Source organism: Pseudophryne corroboree, chromosome 2 (genome assembly GCF_028390025.1).
Source record: "Pseudophryne corroboree isolate aPseCor3 chromosome 2, aPseCor3.hap2, whole genome shotgun sequence".
NCBI classification, from domain to species: domain Eukaryota; kingdom Metazoa; phylum Chordata; class Amphibia; order Anura; family Myobatrachidae; genus Pseudophryne; species Pseudophryne corroboree.
Genome location: NC_086445.1, coordinates 830,204,717 through 830,229,945, shown reverse-complemented (window position 1 = coordinate 830,229,945; position 25,229 = coordinate 830,204,717). Strand labels below are relative to the sequence as shown.

The window sequence follows — 25,229 nt, the reverse complement described above, 5'->3', positions numbered from 1 at the left end:
AAGGGAACACTGGGGTAATGCAGTGGCCATTGGTTTGACTTACCATTAGAGAGTGCATGGGCCGGGCCCCTTGATACATATATACAGTAAATAATGCCAGTGCATGCATAATGGACTAGGTAGTGTGGGCCACCAGGGGTTTCCCCTGTAACCCTGTGAGCCAGTATAATCCTGTATATCGTTCTGATCCGCATCTCATATTATAGTGTGTACCCAGTTTAAGTGGCCCAGTTACCACTTGATACATAAGGTAGTGGTATAGCAGAAGTAAATCAGTTTAGGAACTTTTTGGCAGCCTTGCCTGCGCACCTTGCCTGACATCCTAAGGCAGGACGCCCCTCACAGTACTGAGTAGAGCATCATTCATCTTTGTCCTGGAACTCCCACCCTTCCAACTACGTCAGATGGATTGGATGGCAATGCCACCTCAGTTACATCAATAGCCAGTTGTAGGTCAGCTATAGCTACTTCAGCCATGTGAGGCTGCCTGTTAAATCTTCCAATTGTTGTTTGGTAAAATACAATCCCAGTTATCCTAAAACAGATGAGGATTGGCCATGATAATAAAAAATACTTCCGCAAGGGTGATTCTATCTATAGCATATCAATGGACTATTTCACAAGACTATAGCATGGTCCCTTCCAGCCAGTATAATCTGATGTCATTACAATTTTTGACTTTCTGATACAATATGCCACTAATATATTTAAATCTCATACACATCTTATTGTTTCTCGGTACAAGGTTTCTGGCTGTGCTCATCCACCAGTTTCAGATGATGCTTGTGAAGGAGTGCGGTGGTAGGAGAGAATTCCTCAGGAAGTTTGCACAAACAAAACTCGCTCTCAGCACCGGTCCATTCTGCTGTTGCTGTTTGTGCCTGCCACTGAAGGATGTAAACAGGTTGGTCAAAGCACCTGGCAGCTCACACATTTCAGTACAAAACTAAAGAAATACACAGTGAAGTACTTTGTTTGTCTTTGGCTGGATATACATTAGAACAGTATATATCGGCCATATCATCTAGTGTGTACTCGTGATTGTGCTCCCCCGCGGGTCATTTGCTGGTCATCCCGTAGGGCATGCTGCATGCCCAATGAGACGATCCTGGTAACAACAACATGCATCCTAAAAGTGACCGCGAACGATATATTGTATGGTCGCGCGATATATATAATTTAGTGTATACGGCACGGCTTATATATCATTATATCGGTCATGCTGTTGGCTAGGGTACACATTGTCTAATGCATAGGTCTGCAAACTCAGTCCTCATTACCTCAAACAGTGCATGTTTTGCAGGTAACCCAGCAGGTGCACAGGTGTATTAATTACTCACAGACACATTTTAAAAGGTCCACAGGTGGAGTTAGTTATTTCGCTTGTGATTCTGTGAGGAGACCTGCAAAACATGCACTGTGTGGGGTCCTGAGGACCGAGTTTGCAGACCTATGGTCTAATGTCTACCCAGCCTTTGTCTTTTTGCTGTTTAAAATGCAACTTTGAAACTGCTTTGTGTCTTTATGTGGATTTTAAAGTAATAAACAACTCCATTGCATGTGTTTGTATTTGGTATCTGATGGTTGTGTGGTAATGACTTATGTATGGTCATTTTGTACTAGCTTGGAGCATGTTGAGAGACGTCTTGAATTAATAAGCTTTTTTACCCTATTGCTGTGAATGCCTTTTAATCACCTCGCAGCGAAGGTTCCCAAACTGGGTGCTGTGGGCACCCCTTGGGCACCACAGGGCACTAGGGTTGGTAGACCAGTCCCAAATCAAAATGATTTATGGTTAGTGTGATAGACAACAATGATAAATTACGTAGACCAACAGAAGCATAAATGCATAACTAAACCTACTGTAAGGATGACCGGTAAGCACAAGTTACTTAATCAGTTTTACTGATTAGCTCTACAAGAATCGTTTGGCCTAAGGGTGCTGCGAAAATATGCTGACTCTCTAGGGTGCCATGATTTGTTTTACAGTATATTTCTCGATATATTACATACATTTGGGTTTATTTACAAAGCATTGGGTTGTAAAACCGGCCGCTTCTGATTGTGCTTATGCATGGTATTTAAAAGGGCAATTATTTTACATGTCGATGTCTTGCTAGTAAAAGATTCTCCCTTCTAAATATCAGGCATAAACACAATCAGAAGCGCCGGGTTTTAAAACTTCATAAATACACCCCATGGTCTTTTTGGTGAGAGCTAATTTTTACATTGTCATCCGTGTTCTGGCCAAAGCCTTACATTTATACATGATTATCCCTGCTATACTAACAGTAACAGTTGAAAAACTGGGCACTACGTGATTGGAAGATAGTCTAAATTGACTTACTATAAAATGTTCTAGAAAATACAAAATATGTAGATAAATAACCGATAACAGAAATGTTTTGTGATGTTTCTATTTGTACAGTCGATCTTTACTTATCCTGAAGTTGGGAACTTTTCAATTTGCAGTCCTGAGACCAATACTCATGTTTTTGGCAGTTGTCCTTTGGACTAATGGAACTTACACCATAGGCGATGTGAGTATTTAAATATTTAATTGGTTGAGATACATACAAGAGACTTCTTTCTATGATGATTCAAAATACATCTGTGGTGCAGCTGGGACTGCAGAGCAATGTAGTGGCACTGTTCTAGAGCACTGGTGCCTTACAGGCTATGTCTCCTTGATGTTTGTAAGTTATATAGTGTGCATGTGTGTACTGTAGAACGCAATCTTGAAGTACAGATTTGGTGAAACATACCGTAAAGTCTGAATAAACCAACTTCAGAATATTCAAAGTTTGTAAAACTTCCATTGGGTACTGTAGATGCTAGGATTTTGAGTTCCTCAAGCTAAAAAAACATGTCAGGACCTCCTAAAACACTTGGCTTTATTCAGATGTGGTTGGAGTTGCTATAGCTGCTGCTTACATGGAAACAGCAACGATAACACTAAAATGGTAATGCAGCAGGAGGTGTCACACCTCCTTCAAGCGTTACTGATCCGAGCTGTGCCCTAGTACGCAGCATTGAATTATCTGCGACACTATCGGCCGGCTGCATGACCCATGGAGTCATGCAAGCTGGCAGCTTCAGCAACAAAGAGGCCGGGAAATCTCCATCCCCGGATGGAGATCCTGACCTCACTCCTACCCCACTGCAGCAGCGTCACACCTCTGTTTTGAGAAACGGAGACCGTTGCCGTCCAATAGTGCTGAAGGGTGTTGTGGGGTTGGTACAAAGTAACCACTTGCCCTAGAGTGCCTTGCCCAATCACCACTGGCACGTGTGCTGCACCCGGAGCTTCAACACATAATTTCTAGAAAATAAATCCTGATCTGAAAGTGGCTCAGTACGTACCTATTCTCTCACACCATCTGGGAGAGGAACATTCTGATACTGATCTGAAGACCCATACTGCTCATAAACATTACGGGTCTGGTGCAATGCGCAAAGTTCCGAACATTGGTACTTTGCGGCATGCGCTGCTACTACAACAAGACCCGAATTAGGCCCACTATTACTTACATGAAAACAATACAATTGTATTGCTCACTGAGTAAACAAATAATACAACAAATATATTTTAAAAATACAGTGATGTAAAATGACCTCAGATAAAACATGGGCATTGCACTAAAACAGGCCTGTCCAACTATAAATATTATTGATGATGACAGAATTTAATTTAACAATGAACAACAGAAAAAGGACACACGCCAAAGGACACATGGTATTAATGGGTTGTAGTGGTCTATTGATAGGACCTTTCTCAAGATCTTCTGATGCTTGTTTGCACATGCGGTGATCCTTGGCAAACAGGTAACTCCTGCTTTGCTGGACATTACTTGGCATTCTGCTTTTCAAACTAATTTTGGTTTACCAGTTCTAAGTACATTACTATCACTACTTCTCTACTACACTGCCAGATTATTGCTGGCCAAACATTGGTACTACAAACTGCATATGAACTGCTCATCCATCACAAGTATTTATCTACACCTCTGCATCATTGCTGGTTAAATGCTGGAACTACAATTTTATTTTATTGACCAGTGACAATTTCCCTGTGTATACTTTGCTACTCACTGCTCTATGGTAAATAAATGTGAAGATAACCAGCAGATAACAATGCCCAAGAATTATAATAATTACTAGCAAGCTGAAAATTGATCCTTCTACTAATATTTCTTCACAAGACCTCTTACAACATCTTATAGGAAAAGTCAAACAAAGATCGAAATCAACATATGCAGCATCAAGGTCTCGTTTACCTGGTCGCTCTCTAGAAATGTCCGATTACATAAGGAAGAAGCTGAAGCAAGACTTTATCCATAAATCTTCCTATAATGTGCTCATGTATGTTATCATGGGCTTAATGTCATCAAAGTGAGGGAATGCTATCTTCAGAATTATACAATCTCAAAAAAGGGATCCTATCCTACTCAAATTAGATTTCTGAGCTCCATATAACCTGAATTGGGTAAGGAAGGTTGCTAATGGAAAACCACCTTCATCACAAGGGTCATTCACTATTTAGTATGTAGGCAAAACACTTCTCTACATTTTTTTCTTTCATTCAATAATTTTTATTGAAAGAAAACGTTTTTTGGCATTTTCTAGTACAATCCAAAATAAACCCTCTTAACAAATATAACTTGTCACTGTATATGTTAACAATACTATTTTTGTCACATTGTCAAAAAGAGAAATAAACATTTGCTATTACTTCTTCAGTTATGGTCTCTTGCAATTCAATACATACGCTATCATACATGCATTGTCTTCATACACGAATAATAGCATCCCTACATTGGCCATCACGTACATACTATAATCACAACCTAACCCAGAATGATATTCATTTGCAAACATGAGAACTTCTTTAGAGACTTGTTAGGGTACCTTTAATCCTGGTTCCCATGGTATTGCATAAAAGTAGACTCCAGCCATCTGTCCCAGATTTTGTAGTACATACTATCCGCCTGCCGGGATATAAATACAAATTTTTCATGTTTTACAACTTCAATAATTAATGCTATCCATGCACCTATGTTAGGCCCAGTAGGTGCCAACCACAATTTAGCTATGCATACCTTTACCAGGGTGCATAAGTTGACTATATACCGTTGAGTATTTTTATCAAGCGCATGATTTTCAAAGGATGCTAATACACAGACTGTAGGGGTGCATGCATCTAATGGAATCCCCGTTGAGCTATGATTTTAATAGCTTCTTTCCAGAATGCGTTGACAACGGGACAGGACCACATTAAGTGCCAAAATGTGGCATCCAATGAATTACACTTGGGACATTTGGAGTCTTCCCTGCCTCCCATTTTAAGTAAACGTTCAGGTGTTGAATAAACTCTGTGCATTCCCTACATGTTTTAATTGCGGTGGTGGAATTTATTTCAATTTGCGATTGCTGTGCACAACATAAGACTTGTTAGTAGTTTCCTCTCAGTCCATTGCTACCTCTACCTATCCCAGAAAGACCTGTCTTTGGTCCCACATGTCAATGGATTTCATCTACAATTTACAGTACCTTCCAGCAAAGGGTACTGTATCATTTTGTTTGTTGTGGACTGTGTCTCCAGATTCACTAGTTTTATTCCTTCATAATGGCCTACCATCTTCTCCTTCCTTGGTAGCTCTCGTTTCCAATTTTGGAGGTCCCTGGGTAAAAGCTTCAAAATCCAGGCTTATCACCCACAGTCAAATTGACAAAGAGAGTCAACCAGGATATGGAAACCTTCCTGAGGATTTTTATTTCAGCTATCAAGATAATTGGTTGGACCTGTGTTCTTGGGTAGACCTGCCATAACTATTACCACCACACACCTCTACATTCTTTATCTGCCTAATAGAAATTGCATTACCGTACAAAGAACCTCCGAGCTCAGTTTTGTTCCTGAACCTTCACTTGTGACCCCGGAATCAAATTGTGCGTTCATTCTCTTATCAATTTTGTAATTTTTTTGCCTGACAATTACTAAGCTGGATTCACTAATACTCCCTGTTGGCTTCTGTCTTATCAGCCTGTATTTAAGGACCCTGGGCATGGGGCCATGATCTCTGTGTCACTTACAGCATAGCAAATATTCCCTTGCGGGGTGACTGGTGAAGACCAGTAGATCTGTCAGAGGTAGTAACTATTCTAGCTGATAACATAGGATCCTCAATTTACTAGCATGACAGTAACACTGCATACCAAAACAGCTTGACACTGGCAGTTTTCTGTATTAACCTCCTCCACATCCCAGCACTGGTTTGATGGTAGATCTGGTCTTTTATATGTTTACACATCCAAGGTAGAGTTCGGGGATAGAGGGCAGTATGCCACCAAAAGTAGTTAGAAAGGGACAGGCTTTGGAAACAGATTGGACTACAAGGTGATGGTTACGTATGGCCCCTAGAACCAACTGATAACCACAGCAGCTACAAACCTTGCCTACATGTCAGTGCTGTCCCTGGTCCACAATCACACAATTAGTTTTGCCAAAGGCCTCTGTGCTTCAGTTGAAACATCACTGTTCAATTAATTTAATTAGGGCTGTCTTTTCTCTTGCAGTCACGTGCAGAGTCAGCTACAATCTGGATCAATGTGACTGTTGGTGTGATTACCATTACTGCACTTTGGGCAGTGGGAATTATGTTTAACCATGTCAGACCATCCTTAACAGATAAGAATATTATTCCAAAATTTGCGGCTTACCAGGTAAGATATTGAACAATAAACAAACATATTTCATTATAGTTGTTCAGTATTTTGTTAACAGCAATGTTTTTATTGACAAAAACACAAACATAAGAGAAAGGGTGGGGACTACAGACAGAAACAAAAAGGGGAGGGACTGTTGCTCAATATTTTAAATAGTTGATTAAAGTGTCCCTTACCCATATACATGACTCATTCCCCTTTCAGTCAGAAAATGAAATTACCGGGTGAAGCAGTTCCACCCGGTAATTTCATGAAACACACGGGTCCTTTAATGTGTGAAAGGGTCAACCCGTGTTGTAATTCCCGGGACTTCGACCCTGGAATTTACCAGGGTCGGAGACACGGGAATTATGACACGGGTTGACCCTGTCACACAGACAAAATACCCGTGTTGATCTGCAAATTACCGGGTCGAAATTCTCGACCTGGTAATTTGCATGTCTGTGTGAAAGGGGGGGGTCAGGCAGGTCCCGGCAAAACTACCCGGCACTGAAATGCCGGGTAATTGCCAGGACTTTCAGACATTTCTGGCTGAAAAAGGTATCATAGATACATATAAACACCCATGGCTCACCTTAGAAATTGCTACTCTGTGTGCTTGGTATCCACTGCCCAGTTGCCGTCCAGAACGCCTACACACGCTGGTTTCCATTCACACAAAAGGCGGCAGGCACACCCCTATTTGCAACTTTGGGCACATCGCACGAAGCATGCACATACTTAAACTGGCCATACACCTTAAGATTTTCTGTCCAATCAGCCAGCCAATTAGCTGGTTGGAATGAAAATCTGGTAATATATGGGACAAATGATCAGTTGCTCCCAAATGCTGGATAATTGACAAAAACTGTCCTTTAAACAAATACTTTAAATCCAATTTGTCTGAACAACCGTTTTTGTCAATTTTCCATTGTTTGGGAGCAAATCGTTGATTGTCATTTGCTCCTATCCATTACCAGATTTTAATTCCAACCAGCAAATTATTGGTTGGACAGGAAATCTTACCGCGTATGGCCAGCCTTTGTTTTGCTATTTGCATGCATACACAGTCGACTCAGAAATGGGAGACGCACCCATTTTCACAGAATCAAGCCCATTGTGTACAGCAGTGGTTCTCAACCTCGGTCTTCAAGTACCCCCAACAGTTCATGTTTTCCAGGACTCCTCACAGGATTGCAAGTGAAATAATTTGCTCCACCTGTGGGTCTTTTATAATGTGTCAGTGAGTAATGAATACACCTGTTCAACTGCTAGGTGACCTGGAAAACACGAACCAGAACCACTAGTGTACAGCATGCAAAAGTAAGTAAGTAAGTAGCATTTTCCCTCATGCATATGGAGCCCTTGCATTGCAATGTGGTCTGTCCAGGTACAAATAGGCTGGATTTGCCCCTTATTCTAAATCAGACTTCGGTTTGTCTTATAGTAAGGTCATGTTCTGTAAAACATATTACGCACACATATAAGCATGTATTAATATGAATGGCTTGAGACATAAAAATTAGTTATACAATGGTGCAATATGTAGAAATCTAATGTGACCAATAAAAACCAACCAGTTTCAGACTGTTATCTTTTAGTATAGTTTGTTAACAAACAAACAAAATTGGCAGAAAATTGCTGCTACTATGCCCTTGTGTTCTGAATTAGTGGCTGTATTAAGGGAGTTCTGTTTTCTATTCTATTTTATTATTTTATGATTTTATATGAAAACTAATATAACATATGCAGTATTACTGATGCTAGTACTCATTACTCACAGGTAGCAGCAGCAAATACCATGACCACACATCTGTTCTTCTCCCCAGTGGAATCTAAGGGCCTGTGTATTCCGTGGATCTGCGAAAATATGCTAATGACGCTGCTATAGGGATTTGTATAGAGTAACCCATCGCTTGCACATTGGTCTCAAGAGTGGACCTCTGAGTGACCCTATGGTGGCAAGTAAGCCACCGGAGCCTTGCGTATGAATACTTTCATGAATAGTCACGTTTATTTTTGACTAGCCACCCCCCGTTAAGTCCCACAAATACTATTTTTCAATCACTTTGTGAGTCGATCGCCGCGTATGACTGTGGCGCATGCGTAGTTTAAAAAACATTGCTCAGATCCACAAATATTGCCATTACCTCTGCATCAGGCCCTAGATCACGTTATATACAGTATTCATAATGTATGACCCTATACAGCACTAGCAGTGACATACTGTAGGAAGTACATTGTATATACAATCGGTGCAACTGTTTTATGTCCTGTATTTGCAGTTTATTGTTATTCTGAGCCAGCTACAAACGTCAATCATCAACATTCTTGGCACCACTGGTGTGATATCCTGTGTTCCACCGCTTCCCGGCCCATCCAGAGCATCTTGTGAGTTCCTTTTCATTTTACTACTGCCTACGATTATATATGATAGACAATCACAATGTGGACATTTATTTTGCAGACTTGGTCGTAATGTTGACATTGAACATGTCGATATGTTCATGATGTTGACAGTGAACAAGTCAACATTGTTAGGGTTCGGGATAGAATAATCTGAAAACCAGAATGTCAACATTCTAACAGAATCCCTAACCTTAACGCTAACCCTAACGGCAACTCTAACCTTAATGGCAACCCTAACCTAAATGCAGGGGCGTGTCAACAGAAGAGGGGGCACATGTGCAGGCTCCGGATGGGCCCGCTCCTCTTAGCAGCTGAGTAACCTTAGGGTATATTGTCGCAAAGCTGCTTTGTACGTACGTACGTACGTACGTACGTACGTACGTACGTACGTACGTACGTTGCTCAGAGGCTTATCTGCGGCCTGACTCCCCTGCACCCAGGTCATAAAGTTGTCTACCAGGTTCCCGCAACTGCTCACTAAGCTAAGTGTGGCATATATGAGCTGGAGGCACTGTGTGGTATAATGTGAACTAGGACACTGCTTCGGGGCATAACATTAACCAGGGCTCTACTATGGTGCATAAAATCAACGACTGCTGAAGAGAGAGGTGTCTCTTTAGAAGGGGGAAGGAGTCATTTCAAAAATGGTGCTATGGGGCCCACAAAGTTCTGGCTACACCCCTGGTGACAACAATAACGTCCACCTTTGAATCAGCTCCCATAAGCACTCTCTTGGTGTTTGCACTGTATAATATAGTTATATACAAAATGGCATGATCACCATAAATGTGAGAACTTTGTCAGTTTTGCTTTCCAGTTTGTCTTTTGTACAGAAGTCCGAGCATAAATGGCTACAATTAATATTGTATTTGTTGAATATCATGTTTATTTCAGACATGAATCAGCAGCTCCTGATCATGGAAATGTTCATCACTACTATGCTCTGCCGAATGCTGTATCGAAGGAGATATGAGGAGCAGTCTATTGACAAAGAGGCAGCTAAAGATAATCTGCATAACAGCGCAATGTGTCTCAATGGGAAAGCAGCAGATGATGGCCTACTAAAGGCTTAGAGGATGCACTAGCTGAAAGCAATAGAACCTCAAACTTTTCTCACTTGATGTATTGAGAAACCATTCCACCTTTTTGAACTTATATTGGATGGATTATAAATACATCTCTATAAATATATATATATATATATTCTTGTATATAATAGTCAGTACAATAGATAGATATAGATATATTTTCTACATTTTCACTTTCATCTCTGTCTAACAATTCAGTGTAATGAACGCAAGAGTCATATCAGGGCAATGGCACCTAACATCGGAGTTCAAATCAATTCTGTATTTTGCAGTGGGAATAATCTAGACCAGTTGTTCTCAAACTGTGGTTCCTAACCCCAAAGTGAGTCACGACTATCTCAGCATGGGGTCGCAACTCCATATTGCTGACCGTCAGGTTGATGACTTCTCTGATCTCTCAGTCAGTCTCAAGGAGTCTGAAAATCAGCTGAATTGTCTGTTACTTTAGACTCCCAGCATCACTTACTTAGAGATCTGAAGAGTCATCCGGCATCTCTGCCCCCACCCTAGAGCTCTGCCTCTCATGTCCCACCGAGCAGCCGCTGTTGATGCAGCTGCTGCAACCAGCTGGCTGCACTCCTGGCTCCCTCATCCACATGCAGATGTTCTTAGGGGGCACACAGCTAGCCGCAAGGGTGCACCTGTGTCCTGGGGTTTCAGAGTTGTAGGAAACTTGCAGATGAAACAGGCAGCCAGCAGTGGACCGCAGTCAGACTCAGAGGAGCCAGCTCTCAGCGAGTCTGTGAAGAACCCCTTGTATGTAAGTGCAGCATTGGGGGGTCCGGGAAGAAACGCAGGGGAGCATGAGGGGAAAAGAGGGGAGCACTGAGCACAGACTTTATGGACTGTGTCTGTGGATGTGGGGGAACAGACGAGCTGTGTAGGATGTGGAGTGGGACAAGGAAAAACTAATTAATTAAACACCAACTGCCTCTCCCTAGTCACTCTCTGCCACCCACTGCCTCCATCTTCCATCCCCATCACCCTGCCACCCATTGCTATCTTATATTACCCCCCTGCCATCTTCTGTCACCTACTGACCCCCCACCACCCTATGTCTCCCCCTGTCACCCTCTGCCTCTACGTTGTCATCCCCTATCACCTGCTGCATTTCCCCTCTCCCCCACTGCCATCCTTGTCACCCACTGCCTCTCCATCATCCTCTGCATCTCCATGTTGCCACTGCCTCAACCTGTTTCCGACTGCAATACTCTGCATATCCCTGGCCCCCCTGTGAACTTCTGCCATCCCACGCTCTGCCTCCCCATTATCCTGTGCCTCCCTCTGCCTCCCCCATAATCACCCACTGCCTCTGTCTAGTCACCCACCCATCAACCCTGTCATCCTCTACCCCCTGTCACCTACTGCCTCTCCTTAGTCACCCTCTGCCACCTTCTGTCTCTCAGTCACTGTCTGCCTCCCAGTCACCATCTGCCTCTACCTGCCACCCTCTGCATCTCCCTGCCAGCCAATGCCTCAACCTCTCTTCCACTGCCACCCCCTCCCTCTCTTTGCCACCCTCAGCCTTCCCATCACCCTCTGCCATCCAGTGTCTCTCCCTGTCACTCACTGTCTCGCCTGGCTCGTCCCTGTGATTGTGTAAGAAATGAAGTGATCACATTAGCAGTCACTTCACTTCTGTTTTGTGCCTCCGCAATGCTGCAGTGCATGTGCAGTCTGCTGACCATACATGTGTGACAGCCATTCTGCAGTAACTTGCCGGGTTCCTGTAATAATTTTTATTGTCTGATGGGGTTCTCAGAGCAAAATAATTTGAGAACCCCTGTTGTAGACTTTCCCACTTGTGTGCTGTCCATATAGGTGTCCTACTAATGTAATAGCTACAGTCTAGTGGTTGTTGATAGATTGTATTATTTATTTTTGTGAACAAAGCAATTTCATTATCGATACTATGCATAAAATCTTCCTCAAAATTGTCTTACTGCAACCTGATATACCTTGGTGTTAAATATGAGTCAAAAGTAAGGTATAATAGCATTACCTATACTGTTTTCTAAATAATAGTCTGTTTCATATATAGCTTCATGTAGGTATGCCAATTCTCAAACTGAGCATTCATTGATTGCATTTATTGGACACAGTAAACATTGGATAATATACACCTGAAAGTTCAAATAAATTATGGATGTAGCGGTAATAGTTATGTAATAGAACAGAAAGTCATACTGTACTATGAAGTATTAGACAAAGTGGTCAGCCATCCATTATCCATCTTTAATATATTATAGCTACCACATGTATCTATGTACAGTATGTATGTCTGTTTTTAAAATTAGTATTAAATCACCATTGTAAAAAATGCTACAGAATTACTGTCCACCCGATTACATATGTATTAAAGAAAAGCAAACCATACATCTAAATTTTAAAACCATATTTTATTGATTTTTTTTCTATGCCAATATACCATACAAAAACGAGAAATTATAACACATGAAAACATTTTAATAAAATATTAAAGATAAAAAATTTTGGTTTTGTTTATTGCCAAAATTAATGTACTTGGTGCTTTTGCATAACAAATGCAAAACATGAATGAACTGCAGTATAACAGTTATCATTGTTGTGTGCAGTAAGGCCCATGAGATAATTTCAGAATAATTGTATATTAAATACAGGTTGAGTATCCCATATCCAAATATTCCGAAATACGGAATATTCCGAAATACGGACTTTTTTGAGTGAGAGTGAGATAGTGAAAACTTTGTTTTTTGATGGCTCAATGTACACAAACTATGTTTAAATACACAAAGTTATTAAAAATATTGTATTAAATGACCTTCAGGCTGTGCATAAGGTGTATATGGAACATAAATGAATTGTGTGAATGTAGACACACTTTGTTTAATGCACAAAGTTATAAAAAATATTGGCTAAAATTACCTTCAGGCTGTGTGTGTAAGGTGTATATAAAACACAAATGCATTCTGTGCTTAGATTTAGGTCCCATCACCATGATATCTCATTATGGTATGCAATTATTCCAAACTACGGAAAAATCCCATATCCAAAATACCGCTGGTCCCAAGCATTTTGGATAAGGGATACTCAACCTGTATACAGTATCGCAATTAGATAGATCTTACACCACAAACCTGCCATCTACTGTGGAGATTGTACCGTTATCAAGAACATATGGACATTCTCTTATTTATCTTCATTATAAGTAATGCTTGCCATACATGGTACACTTATCTGGCCGATCCGCCCCGATATCAATAGATCAGCTAGATAACTGTAACATGTAAGCAGCAGCAATAGCTGCTCCAACCACATCTGAATCAGGCCCCAATGTACGCAAACTTTGTTTAATGCACAAAATTAAAAATATTGTATAAAAAATTATCATTAGGCTATATGTATAAGGTGTATTTGAAATATAAATGCATTCTGTGTTTAGACTTGGGTTCCATCCCCACGTTATCTCATTATGGTATGCAAATATTTTCCGATATGCAGAAATCCAATATCCAAAATACCTCTGGTCCCAAGCATTTTGGAGATGGGATACTGAACATGTAATTATCTTTGCTGTGACAACAGCAATCAATAAGTAAGTGACAGGTCTTTTGTGGATTATCCTGTATGCCATTAGATGTTTGCTCAATGAATCAATCAATTTGAATGTACTGTATAACTCACTGCAGTGGCGTAATGGATAAAATTGAGATCTCAGTTTTACTGGTAAGATGTACAGAATCAGAATCAGCTTTATTGGCCAGGTGTACTCACGTACACTAGGAATTCTTTGTGGTACAATGCATCGCCAAGCAGCAACATGGAGGAAAAATGTAGCATACATTACAAACATTACACATATGAGTTCATACTGCACATATGCAACTGTACAGTAGACATATTATACATTTAAGACTAAAAACTAAGGCTGCTTGGCAGAGCAGCACCGAGGCAGCCATCCGCGGCGCCAACTAGAACTCACACAATGCACATAATACAGAAGATTTAAGTATTACATCAAAAGATAAACCACACAGAAAGAATAATGCATGATTGGTGTAGGCATTTTGAGTAATAACCTCCAGGGGTTGTGTATTCCACCCTCACAAGGCACCAGGTGCGGCAGCCATCTTAGGCGCACTGCGTAGGATTACCCATTATAAATGGCTTAATATCCTTCTTACATAGTGTTAACTTAAGCAAAGCTGCTCTAACACATCCACAAGTTATACTTCTCAATAAGAGACAGACATTTGTCCCTCAAAAAAACATGAATAAATGCAACACATATAGTATATAGATTTATATAAATCTGTATGTAAAATCACTAGTCATATATGAGAGAGAGAGAGAGAGAGGTGATAGATTTTGGTTAAGGTTGAGCACAGGAGAGAGGGCTTGACTGATTTGGGGGTATAAGATAAAGAGGAGAGGTAGCTGAGAAGAAAGATTTAATGAAGAAAAGATGCCAGAGGGTTCAGGGAAACAATTAAGCAGGATACCATTTTATGTTTGACGTTATCAATCTTGTATATTATTGCTTAAAAAAGACAATTGACACAATTGTGTAATACACTCAATAACATGTATACAGTATAACATCCATGGATAAACCAGAAAAACGTGAACCATGATACTTTTCACCGGAGAAATGAAGCATTGCTCCGGTGCAGGACAGTTGCTCTGCAATGCAGCTGTCCTGAGATCAGTAACACTGCTACTTTAGTAGCAGCTTTACTTTCCACCCCTGTTGTCGGCTTGTGCGCATGTGGGACCTGAGGTCACGCATGCGTAGAGCCAGTGTCGGACCAGCGGGATGAAGGGCCCACCGTGGGGATGTAGTGGTAGGGGCACATGTTTAGGGGTGTGGTCAGCCTCCAGAGGGGGTGTGGCCAGCCACCACACAGGTGTGACTAACCATTAAAGAGTGCATGATTTTGGCTCCTTATTAAATATATACTGTATAGTAAATACTGCTAGTGCATGCATGATAATGTACTACATTAATAACATTAATACATTAATAACAGTTATGCACTGTAGGGAATACACCATAGTCCTGTACAGTATAAGGTAACATATGTGTACCGTGTAATGCAGAGCCAGGCCATAGGCAAACTAGGCAATTGCCTAGGGCATTTGATATGCCTAGGGGCATCAGCAGCTTCTGCTGATTAAAATGATATGCGACATGCCTATATTCTGTATGTGGTAATTCTTATGCAGATACAGCCACAGTCTCACACAATATATAGGCATGCTGCATATCATTTTAATCAGCAGAATCTGCTTGTGCATCCTAGCCACATAGCAATGCAAATAAGATGCATTTTCATAAAAAAAGGTGCCCGACATTAGCATTGAGGCAAGGTTTATGAGGACACATCTGTATCCAAGCAGAGGTCACAGTGTTAGTGGCAGTGTGAGTGGTGTGTGCATGTGAGTAGGTTGGTTGTGCAGTAGTGTTCGGAATATGTGTAAGGAGCATTATGTGTGTCATGTAAAAATGCATTAATAATGTGCAACATATGTGTAAGGGGCACTATGTGTGTCATTATGTGTATAAGGGCATCAGTAATGTGCGGCATATGTGTAACGGTACTACTGTATGTGTGTCATTATGTGTATAGGGGCACTAATAATGTGCAGCATATATGTAAGGGACATTATGTGTAAAAGGGCATTAATAAAGGTTGTCATAATGTGTAAGACGCATTATGTTTATAAGGACATTAATAATGTGTAAGGGGCATTACTATGTGGAATTATGTATATGAATGCATTACTAATGTGTGGCATTATGTGTATAAGGTGCTCTACTATGTGGCGTTGCGTATAGAAAGGGCATTACTGTGTCGTCTAATATGAATAAAGAGCAATAGGGTGTGGTGTAATGTGAATAAGGAGCAATTCAGTGTGATGTAATGTGAATAAGGGGCTCTACTGTGAGGAGTAATGTTTATAAGGTAAAGTAATACTACTGTGGGATGTAATATGAATTATGGACACTATCGCATGATCAAATGTGAGTAAAGTTGCAGTACTGTGTGGCGTAATTGGAATTGGAGTTACTATTGTGTGACCATGCCCCTTGCCAGCAAAAACACACCCCTTTTTGGGCTGTGCGCCAAATGTGCGAACTGTTCCTATTTAAAATATAGGGGGTACAAACACCAAAATAAGGACTGCTATAGATGAGGGGTGATGGTGCTGGGAAAGAGGTGCAAGGTCAGAGGCGGAACCAGCAGTGGCGCTACGGGGCACCAGCCAAAATCTTGCCTAGGGCATCATATTGGTTAGGGCCGGCTCTGGTGTAATGTATAACTTAAGTGCACAGTGCAGAACCTGATCCCTAGAGGTGGAGGTGCGGGACCACCGGGGGTTTCCCAGGACCCCTGTGGGCCAGTCCAACCCTGCATAGAACCAGTGGGCAGTGATGAGGCAGTGGAGGGATCCACTCGGATCTCTATTAGCATCCCCGAAACTCCTTCCCATAGGAAGGAACAGGGCTCTGAGAACAGGCGCCTTCTAAAGATAGCATTTGTTCTCACAGCCAAACTCCAAAAACCTCAAGTTTTTGGAGTATGCTGAATAATAGGGGGCCCTGCCGGACCCCTAGTGATGAGCGGCCCATTACATAAAATATTGGGAAAACCAGTGTTTCCACATGTGTAACGTGTCATTTAAGTGATTATGAAAAGGCCCCTTAATATTTTTACATGAACCTTCCAGTATCATATTTTCATTTCCATCATGTAAAAATAACAATAAAAATATCTAGTGCAACACCTTTTGGATCTTTGTTTAAAAATACAGGGCAATAAGATTATTCAAAATATTATAAAGTTTGGAAGCACAGTGTTCTGACATGTTCCAATATACAATTACATGTTCCAGTGATACACAGGTTATGTTGGCGGGGAAAATGCCAAAATACATTATGTTGACTACACAATGTTTACAATATATATGACATTTTGCCAAAGTCGGTATTTTTCAGCTGTTGATATTTTAGCCATGTTGCCATTATAACATTCAACATTCTGGTCTGGACTTAGTGAAAGCATGCGGAGACTTCCAATAGGCAGACAGCACAGTTCTGTATTTTGTCACCCTACATAATTTGGGCTTTTTCGTTAGTTTGCTTCCATAGTAGAAAGAGAATTGTGATCAGCTCACTTATAGCTCACTTATAGGGCCTGATTGTAAGTGGCTTTATCAGTGCGGTGCGGTGAGGTCAATAGCTGGTGAGGCACTGGCTAGTATCAGAGCCAGATGTACACATACAGTATACAATTTGGTGGTGAGTTGTGACTATAAAAATTATTAGAATAATACACAGATGATATTTATAAGTTATAAATATTTTCTTTGTATTATTCTAATCATTTCCATACTTAAAACTAGGGAGTACAGTGGGGTAAGACAGGTGAGACCCTGCCTGCCCTGACCGCACGTCACTGGCTGTAAATGCATGAAGCTGGGGAAGCCAGATTTTTACTAACTTATGCTAATGAAAGTATATGTAGGTCTATTGCGAGTATCCATATAGCTAATGCTAGTAACTATCTATATAGCTAATACTAGTATCCTTTCAGAGGACTAATGTGAGTATCCATAAGGCTAACGCAAATATCTATAAGGCTAATGCAAATATCTGTAAGCAGGGGTGCAGCGAGAGTGGCTACGGTGGAGCGCAAGCTCCAGGCACCAAAAACGTTAGAGAGCGCACTGCTGCTCATCCCCCCCCCCCCCCTTACCGCAGGCCACTGTACAGGAAGCTGCAGAACAGGAGGAGGAGGAGCAGAGGGGGTGCAGAGACTCAGTGCCGTAACTAGACATTTTGGCACTGTGTGCAAGAAACAGCATTGGCGCCCCCCCAACCCCATATCCAAAATAGGACCAGTGCGCACCATAGGCGTGTGCCAAAAATATAGGGGTGTGACAAATTCACATTACGCTGAACAGTGGCCTCCATTATTCAAATTACATCACACAGTAACGCCACTTACACACATTACACCAGGCAGAGCCCATTTTACACATTATGCCAGATAGAGCCCCATTTTACACATTACTCCAGGTAGAGCCCCTGTCACACATTATGCCAGATAGAGCTCCTGTCACACATTACGCCAGGTAGAGCTCCATTTTACACATTATGCCAGGTAGAGCTCCCTTTTACACATTATGGCAGGTAGTCTCCTTTTACTCATTACGGCAGGTACAGTCCCCTTTTAGCAATATTCACAAATTTATTCCCATGGGCAGTAAGTGCAGGAATACAAAACTTAAACCAATGTGGCCTAACAAGTAGGTCAAGGCAGAAATCGATAAAAAGAAGCGTGCTTTCAAAGCATTTAAATCTAATAGAAAGGATGATACATTCCAGTACTAAAAGGAATGCAATAAAAGATGCAAAAAAGGAATGCAATAAAAGATGCAAAAAAGCAATAAGAGCAGCTAAAATTTAAAACGAAAAGCAAATTGCTATAGAGAGTAAATCCAATCCTGATTTTTTTTTAAATAAACAGCAAAAGATTAAAAAAGGAGAACATAGGTCCAATAAAAGATGAATTTGGAGTATAAATAAATGATGACGAATCAAAAGCGGAAATACTGAATACATTTTTTTTCATCAGTGTTCACCAGAGAAGAACTGATGGGGGTAGAAGTGCATAGCGATAGTGACAGTAATGATTCTCGGTTAGATACTTGTTTAAGTGAAGAAGTAGTCAGAGAGAGACTATGCAAAATAAAGATTAATAAATCACCTGGCCCGGACGGACTTCATCCAAGGGTTCTTATGGAGCTTAGGTCACAACTAGTAAGACCCTTATACTTGATTTTCAATAGTTCAATTAGATCTGGCATGGTACCGAAGGATTGGCGTATAGCAGATGTAGTGCCATTATTTAAAAAGGGATTAAAAAATCATCTGGAAAACTACAGACCGGTTAATTTGACATCTATAGTGGGGAAAAAATTGGAAGGAATTCTAAGGGATAGCATACAGGAGTATCTGCAGACTACTAAGATTATTAGCAAGAACCAGCATAGGTTTGTGAGGGACAGATCATGTCAAACTAACTTAGTTAACTTCTATGAGGAAGTGAGCGACAATCTTGACCAATGAAAAGCAGTGGATGTGGTCTACTTAGATTTTGCAAAAGCCTTCGATACAGTGCCTCACAGGAGACTAATCATCAAATTAAAAGAGCTTGGCCTAGAAAAACTGTACATGGATAAGTAACTGGCTGGACAACAGGGTACAGCGAGTAGTGGTCAACGGGAAGTATTCAAGCTGGACACCAGTAATCAGTGGAATACCACAGGGGTCCGTACTCGGGCCACTACTGTTCAACATATTTATCAATGACCTAGAAATAGGCCTGGAAAGCAACGTTTCAATCTTTGCAGATGATACTAAACTGTTCAGGGTAATTAATTCAGAAATAGATGTGGAGTCTCTGCAGAATGATTTATTTAAACTTGAAATCTGGTCGTCTAAATGGGGAATGAGGTTCAATATAGAAAAATGCAAGGTTATGCATTTCGGGACTAAAAACAAACTTGCATCCTACATATTAAACGGGGAAAGTCTAGGGGTAACAGTTTTGGAAAACGATTTAGGGGTACTCATTGATAACTAGCTTAATAACCGTATACAATGTCAAAGCACAGTAAAGAAGGCAAGTAAGGTGCTAGCGTGCATAAAACGGGGAAATGAGACAAGGGACGAGGATGTCATCCTGCCGCTGTACAAATCATTGGTACGTCCGCACCTGGAATATTGTGCTCAGTTTTGGGCACCACTGTATAAAAAAGATATTGGGGAACTTGAAAGGGTTCAAAGTCGAGCTACTAAATTGATTAAAGGGCTAGAGGTACTGGATTACGAGGAAAGGCTTACTAGGTTGAATATGTATACACTGGAAAAGAGGCGTCTAAGAGGAGACATTATTAATGTCTTCAAATATGTAAAGGGGCACTACAAAGAGTTATCAGAGGAATTATTTATTAAAATAACTCTGTCTAGGACACGTGGGCTCTCGCTGAGGCTGGAGAAAGAAAAATTCCCTACGCAACGGAGGAAAAGGGTTCTTTACCGTTAGGGCAATCAAGATTTGGAATTCCTTGCCAAAGAAAGTGGTAATGGTGGACTCTGTAAATGCATTTTAAAAAGGATTGGATGAATTTCTGATTGAAAAGGATATCCAAGGTTACAAGATTTAAGTTATTGACGTTGTTAATCCGGGTCTAACAGGATTTATAGTTGTTAACTAGTCATAAAACATTACTTCAGCAGGTACATTATAATCAACTCAACTTAATACAGAATACAGGTTGAACACGATGGGCATTTTGCCTCTTTTCAACCTAAATTAATATGTTACTATGTTACTATGGTGGTCATTCCGAGTTGTTCGCTCGTTGCCGACTTTCGCTATGCTGCGATTTGTTGCTAAATGCGCATGGTACGCAGCGTGCATGTGCTAAGTTATTTAACTAAAAACTTAGCAGTTTTGCTGTTGTTCGTGCGGCGCTTTTCAGTTGCACTGCTGATCGGTAAATGATTGACAGGAAAGGGGCATTTCTGGGTGGTAACTGAGCGTTTTCCGGGAGTGTGCTAAAAAACACAGGCGTGTCAGGGAAAAACGCGGGAGTGTCTGGAGAAAAGGGGGAGTGGTTGGCCGAACGCAGGGCGTGTTTGTGACGTCAAACCAGGAACTAAACGGACTGAGCTGATCGCAATCTAGGAGTAGGTCTGGAGCTACTCAGAAACTGCTTGAAAATATTTAGTAGCAGTTCTGCTAATCTTTCGTTCGCTATTCTGCTAAGATAAGATACACTCCCAGAGGGCGGCGGCCTAGCGTGTGCAATGCTGCTAAAAGCAGCTAGCGAGCGAACAACTCGGAATGACCACCCATGTGTCACACTGTCTGCTTGTAGCTGTGTAGCAGGGTTACTTCTGTCCTGCAGCATCATTCTCTACCCCCGCTGCTGCAGCACCTTTCTCTTTCCTGGAAGCTGCAGCGTATGTCTCTACTTCAGATGCTGTAGCAGTTCTCTCTGCCCTAGCTGCTGCAGCACCTCTCTCTGCAGCAGCTCTCTTCCTCTGCTATGGCACAAGCCTCTCTGCCTCTCAGACAATTCTTGGACATTATTTTCCTTGAGGCATAGCGGGATTATAAGGTCTGGGATGGCAATTCTAGGGTATTAGTTTCATTGAGGCATTGGGGAATTATCAACTCGGGGAGGTCAGTTTGGTGCATTATTTTCAATGAGAGTTTGGGGGGTTTCCGGTCTGGGGGGTCCCTTTTTGGTCATTATTTTTGAGGCATTAGAAGATTATCAGATTTGGGAGGGGGGTCTGTTTTAGGGCATTATTTTCATTGAGAGATTGGGGGTTGTGAGGTCAGGTTAGTCGGGGGAATATATAGGGCTTTTAATTTATTTTAATTAAACAGGTAAATAATTAAAAACAACAACTTAGTGTGTAATGTAATGTGTATAAGGGACTCTACTGTGTGGCATAATGTCTATAAGGGGCTCGACTGTGTGACATAACATATATAAGGGGTCCTACTGTGCTGTGTAATGTGAATAACAGACACTACTGTGTTGTGTTGTGTAATGTGAATAAGAGACACTACTGTGTTGTGTAATGTGAATAACAGACACTACTGTGTTGTGTAATGTGAATAACAGACACTACGGTGTCGTGTAATGTGAATAACAGACACTACTGTGCGGTGTAATGTGAATAACAGACACTACTGTGCGGTGTAATGTGAATAACAGACACTACTGTGCGGTGTAATGGGAATAACAAACACTACCGTGCCGGGTAATGTGAATAATGGACACTACTGTGCTGTGTAATGTGAATAACAGGCACTACTGTGCTGTGTAATGTGAATAACAGGCACTACTGTGCTGTGTAATGTGAATAACAGACACTACTGTGCTGTGTAATGTGAATAACAGGCACTACTGTGCTGTGTAATGTGAATAATAGACACTACTGTGCTGTGTAATGTGAATAATAGACACTACTGTGCAGTGTCATGTTAATTTGGTACTATTCTGTGGCCATGCCCCTTCTCAAAGAAGCCATGCCTTTGGTGCGCACTGTCCCAATTTTAAACATGGGGACACCCAAAGTAAACTTTCGCCCTGAGCTCCACAAGGTCTAGAACCAGCCCTGTCATCAATTTAGAACTTTAAATATTGTTTCTCTTCAAATGTAAGATGCCACCACATGTTGGCTTGACCCCCAATTCAGTACAGGGGAGGGGGCGCCAAAACATACCCTTGATCTGGGCACCATGGCACCAAGCTACACCTCTGTGTGTAAAGGACAATGTGAGTATCTGTATAGCTAATGCTAGTATCTGTAAGCTTATAACAGTAGCCATCCATAGGGCTAATGCTTGTATCCATCACTAGAGCTAATGCAAGTGTCCATAGGGCTAATGCAAGCATCTGTTGGGTTAATGCAAGTATCCACAGGGCTAATGCGAGTATCCGTAGGGCTAATGTAAATATCCATAGGGCTAATGTGAGTATCCATAGGGCTAATGTGAATATCCATAGAGATAATGGCCCTAATTCCGAGTTGATCGCTAGCTGCCGTTGTTCGCTGCGTAGCGATCGTTTAAAAAAATGGCAAAAGTATGCATACGTATGGGCCGCGATGCGCGGCGTACGGGTACAAAAAGCATCGTTGTTTTGCATTGCTTCTAGCGACAATTCCATTCGCACAGCCGATCACAAGGAGATTGACAGGAAGTGGGAGTTTATGGGTGTCAACTGACCATTTTCTGGGTGCGCTTGAAAAAACGCAGGCGTGTCCAGGCGTCTGCATGGCGGGTATCTGACGTCAATTCTGGGACCTTCGTCGCAGCGATCATCGCACAGAATAAGTGACTACAGGGCAGGTCTTGTTTTGCACAAAATGTTTTTGTACTGTTCGGCTTCACAGGCATTCGCACTCTTGCAAAGCGAAAATACACTCCCCCGTGGGCGGCAACTATGCGTTTGCAGGGCTGCGAAAAGTAGCTAGCGAGCAAGGGCCCATGTGAGTATTCATAGGGATAATGCGAGTATACATAGGGCTAATGCGAGTATGTTTGAATCAGTTTGAGGAAATAGGTTCAGTGCATAGTACAGGAGGAAAATAAGATTGTTACCCAGGTAATTACTATAAATACAAGTGTAAGCAAGATAAATATATGACACTAGTGAAGTAAAACTCAGTCTCAGAATGGTCTGACTCATAGCATAGCTTCCAAGAACTCAAAGTACACCCAGCACACACAAGGTTTGGCTAAGACCTCAATCGAGAGTCAGATAAGGACTATAAACTGTTTGATAAGAAATGTATATCCCCATCATTTAGGACTGTTTTGAGGCTTATTGGTCACAACAAACAAAATATTTATCTACATTTTAGACACATAGCTCACATGTTCTGTACAATGGGGGTGATTCAGATCTGATTGTAGATGTGCTAAATTTAGCACATCTACAATCAGTTTCTCGGACATGCAGGGGGGACTGCCAGCACAGGGCTAGTCCGCCCCGCATGTCTGGCTCTGCACGGCGGCGATGCTTTTGCAACCGGCGAGTAGCTTCCTGCCAGTGAAGCTCCTGCGCACTAGCAGGCGGCTACCCGCTGCGTCCCGGGTTGCAGCGGATACATGTAACATCATGCAGCCGCTGCGGCCAGCCCCTGCAACAGTCCGAACACGCCTGAGTTGTCTGGACCACTCCCCACCAACGGCATTACAACGCCGATGGAATTTCCCCTCCCACCCCACGACCACCTCTGCCTGTCAATCAGGCAGAGGCGATCACAGACCTGAGTTGCTTTTAGCATCTCACAGGGCTCCCGAGGGTGCGTACGCGCAAAGGGCTTCAGACTACGATCGCTGCCGCTGCAGACATCTAGTCTGAATTAGGCCCAATGTTCTATTTAAAATTCTCATGGCACTAGGATTTTCTAATATGTAATTATAAATACAAGCCTTGAATAGTTAAGTGATCTTGAGACTGGTGTTTGAGATGATGTGCTAAAGAGACCAATGATGTAACTTTCTAAAACCAGATCTGACCCGATCGCACGCTGCAGTTTATCGCAGCGGTGCGATCGGGTCCGAACTGCGCATGCGCTGGCGCCACAGAGCGATGGCGCATGCCAAACGGCTAAAGGCCATCGGGACGCTACGATCGCCTCTGCCTGATTGACAGGCAGAGGCGGTCGCTGGATGGGGGCGGAACGGCGGAGTTTGGCCGCCGTTTTGTGGGCGCGGTCCGGCCAACGCAGGCATGGCCGGACCAAACGGGGGGCAGGCCGCAGCGGCTGCGTGACGTCACACGCAGCCGCTGCGGGCCGGGGAGCGATGAGTAGCTCCCGGCCAGCACGCTAAAGCTGCGCTGGTCGGGAGCTACTCTTGAAGTGCAAAGGCATCGCCGCTGTGCGATGCCTTTGCACTTCTGCGGGGGGGCTGGCACTGACATGCGGGGCGGGATAGCCCTGGGCTGGGCGTCCCCCCGCATGTCAGTGTGACTGATCGTAGCTGTGCTAAATTTAGCACAGCTCCGATCATCTCAGAATGACCCCCAATGAGCACAATCTATGGAAAAAAGACAGCTGGACATGCAGAAGAAACAGGCCGTCCCTCTTATGAGACCACATAATTTTTTAGAGTGACACAACTCCCTTTATGACTGCTCTCAATTCAGCCATATACATATATTGGTGGAACCTATGGGACTGTGCGGCTAACCCCCAGAGGTTACAGTTATGTGATACTGTGCGTCACATAATAAAGAGCAGACCATATTTATGTTCTAGAAACACAGTGGGCCTGATTCTGAGGTGCACATAATGTGACGGCAGTTTCGGAGACCCACCGTAAAAGAAATTCCAGAGCTACTATATTCCTGGATTCTGCAGAGGGAAGATTGAGCAGCATACGAGTCAGTATCGCTCCTAAGTACTTAAAGAGGCATATGCAGCCCACAAAGCATGTAGTGGCA

The 25,229-nt window shown here is 42.2% G+C and overlaps 1 protein-coding gene across 2 annotated transcripts in view; it reads left to right on the top strand.

Annotated features, from left to right (window-relative positions):
* Positions 1-12,678, top strand: part of LOC135049817 (organic solute transporter subunit alpha-like) — an 85,839-nt gene extending 73,161 nt beyond the window's left edge. For both annotated transcript variants that reach the window (XM_063955711.1, XM_063955712.1), the window contains exons 4-8: positions 746-904; positions 2,429-2,540; positions 6,577-6,723; positions 8,991-9,096; positions 10,009-12,678. In XM_063955711.1, coding sequence (XP_063811781.1) covers positions 746-904; positions 2,429-2,540; positions 6,577-6,723; positions 8,991-9,096; positions 10,009-10,187 — 703 coding nt within the window. In that variant the 3' untranslated portion in view covers positions 10,188-12,678. The remainder of the gene's footprint in view (positions 1-745; positions 905-2,428; positions 2,541-6,576; positions 6,724-8,990; positions 9,097-10,008) is intronic.
* Positions 12,679-25,229: the final 12,551 nt, after the last annotated feature.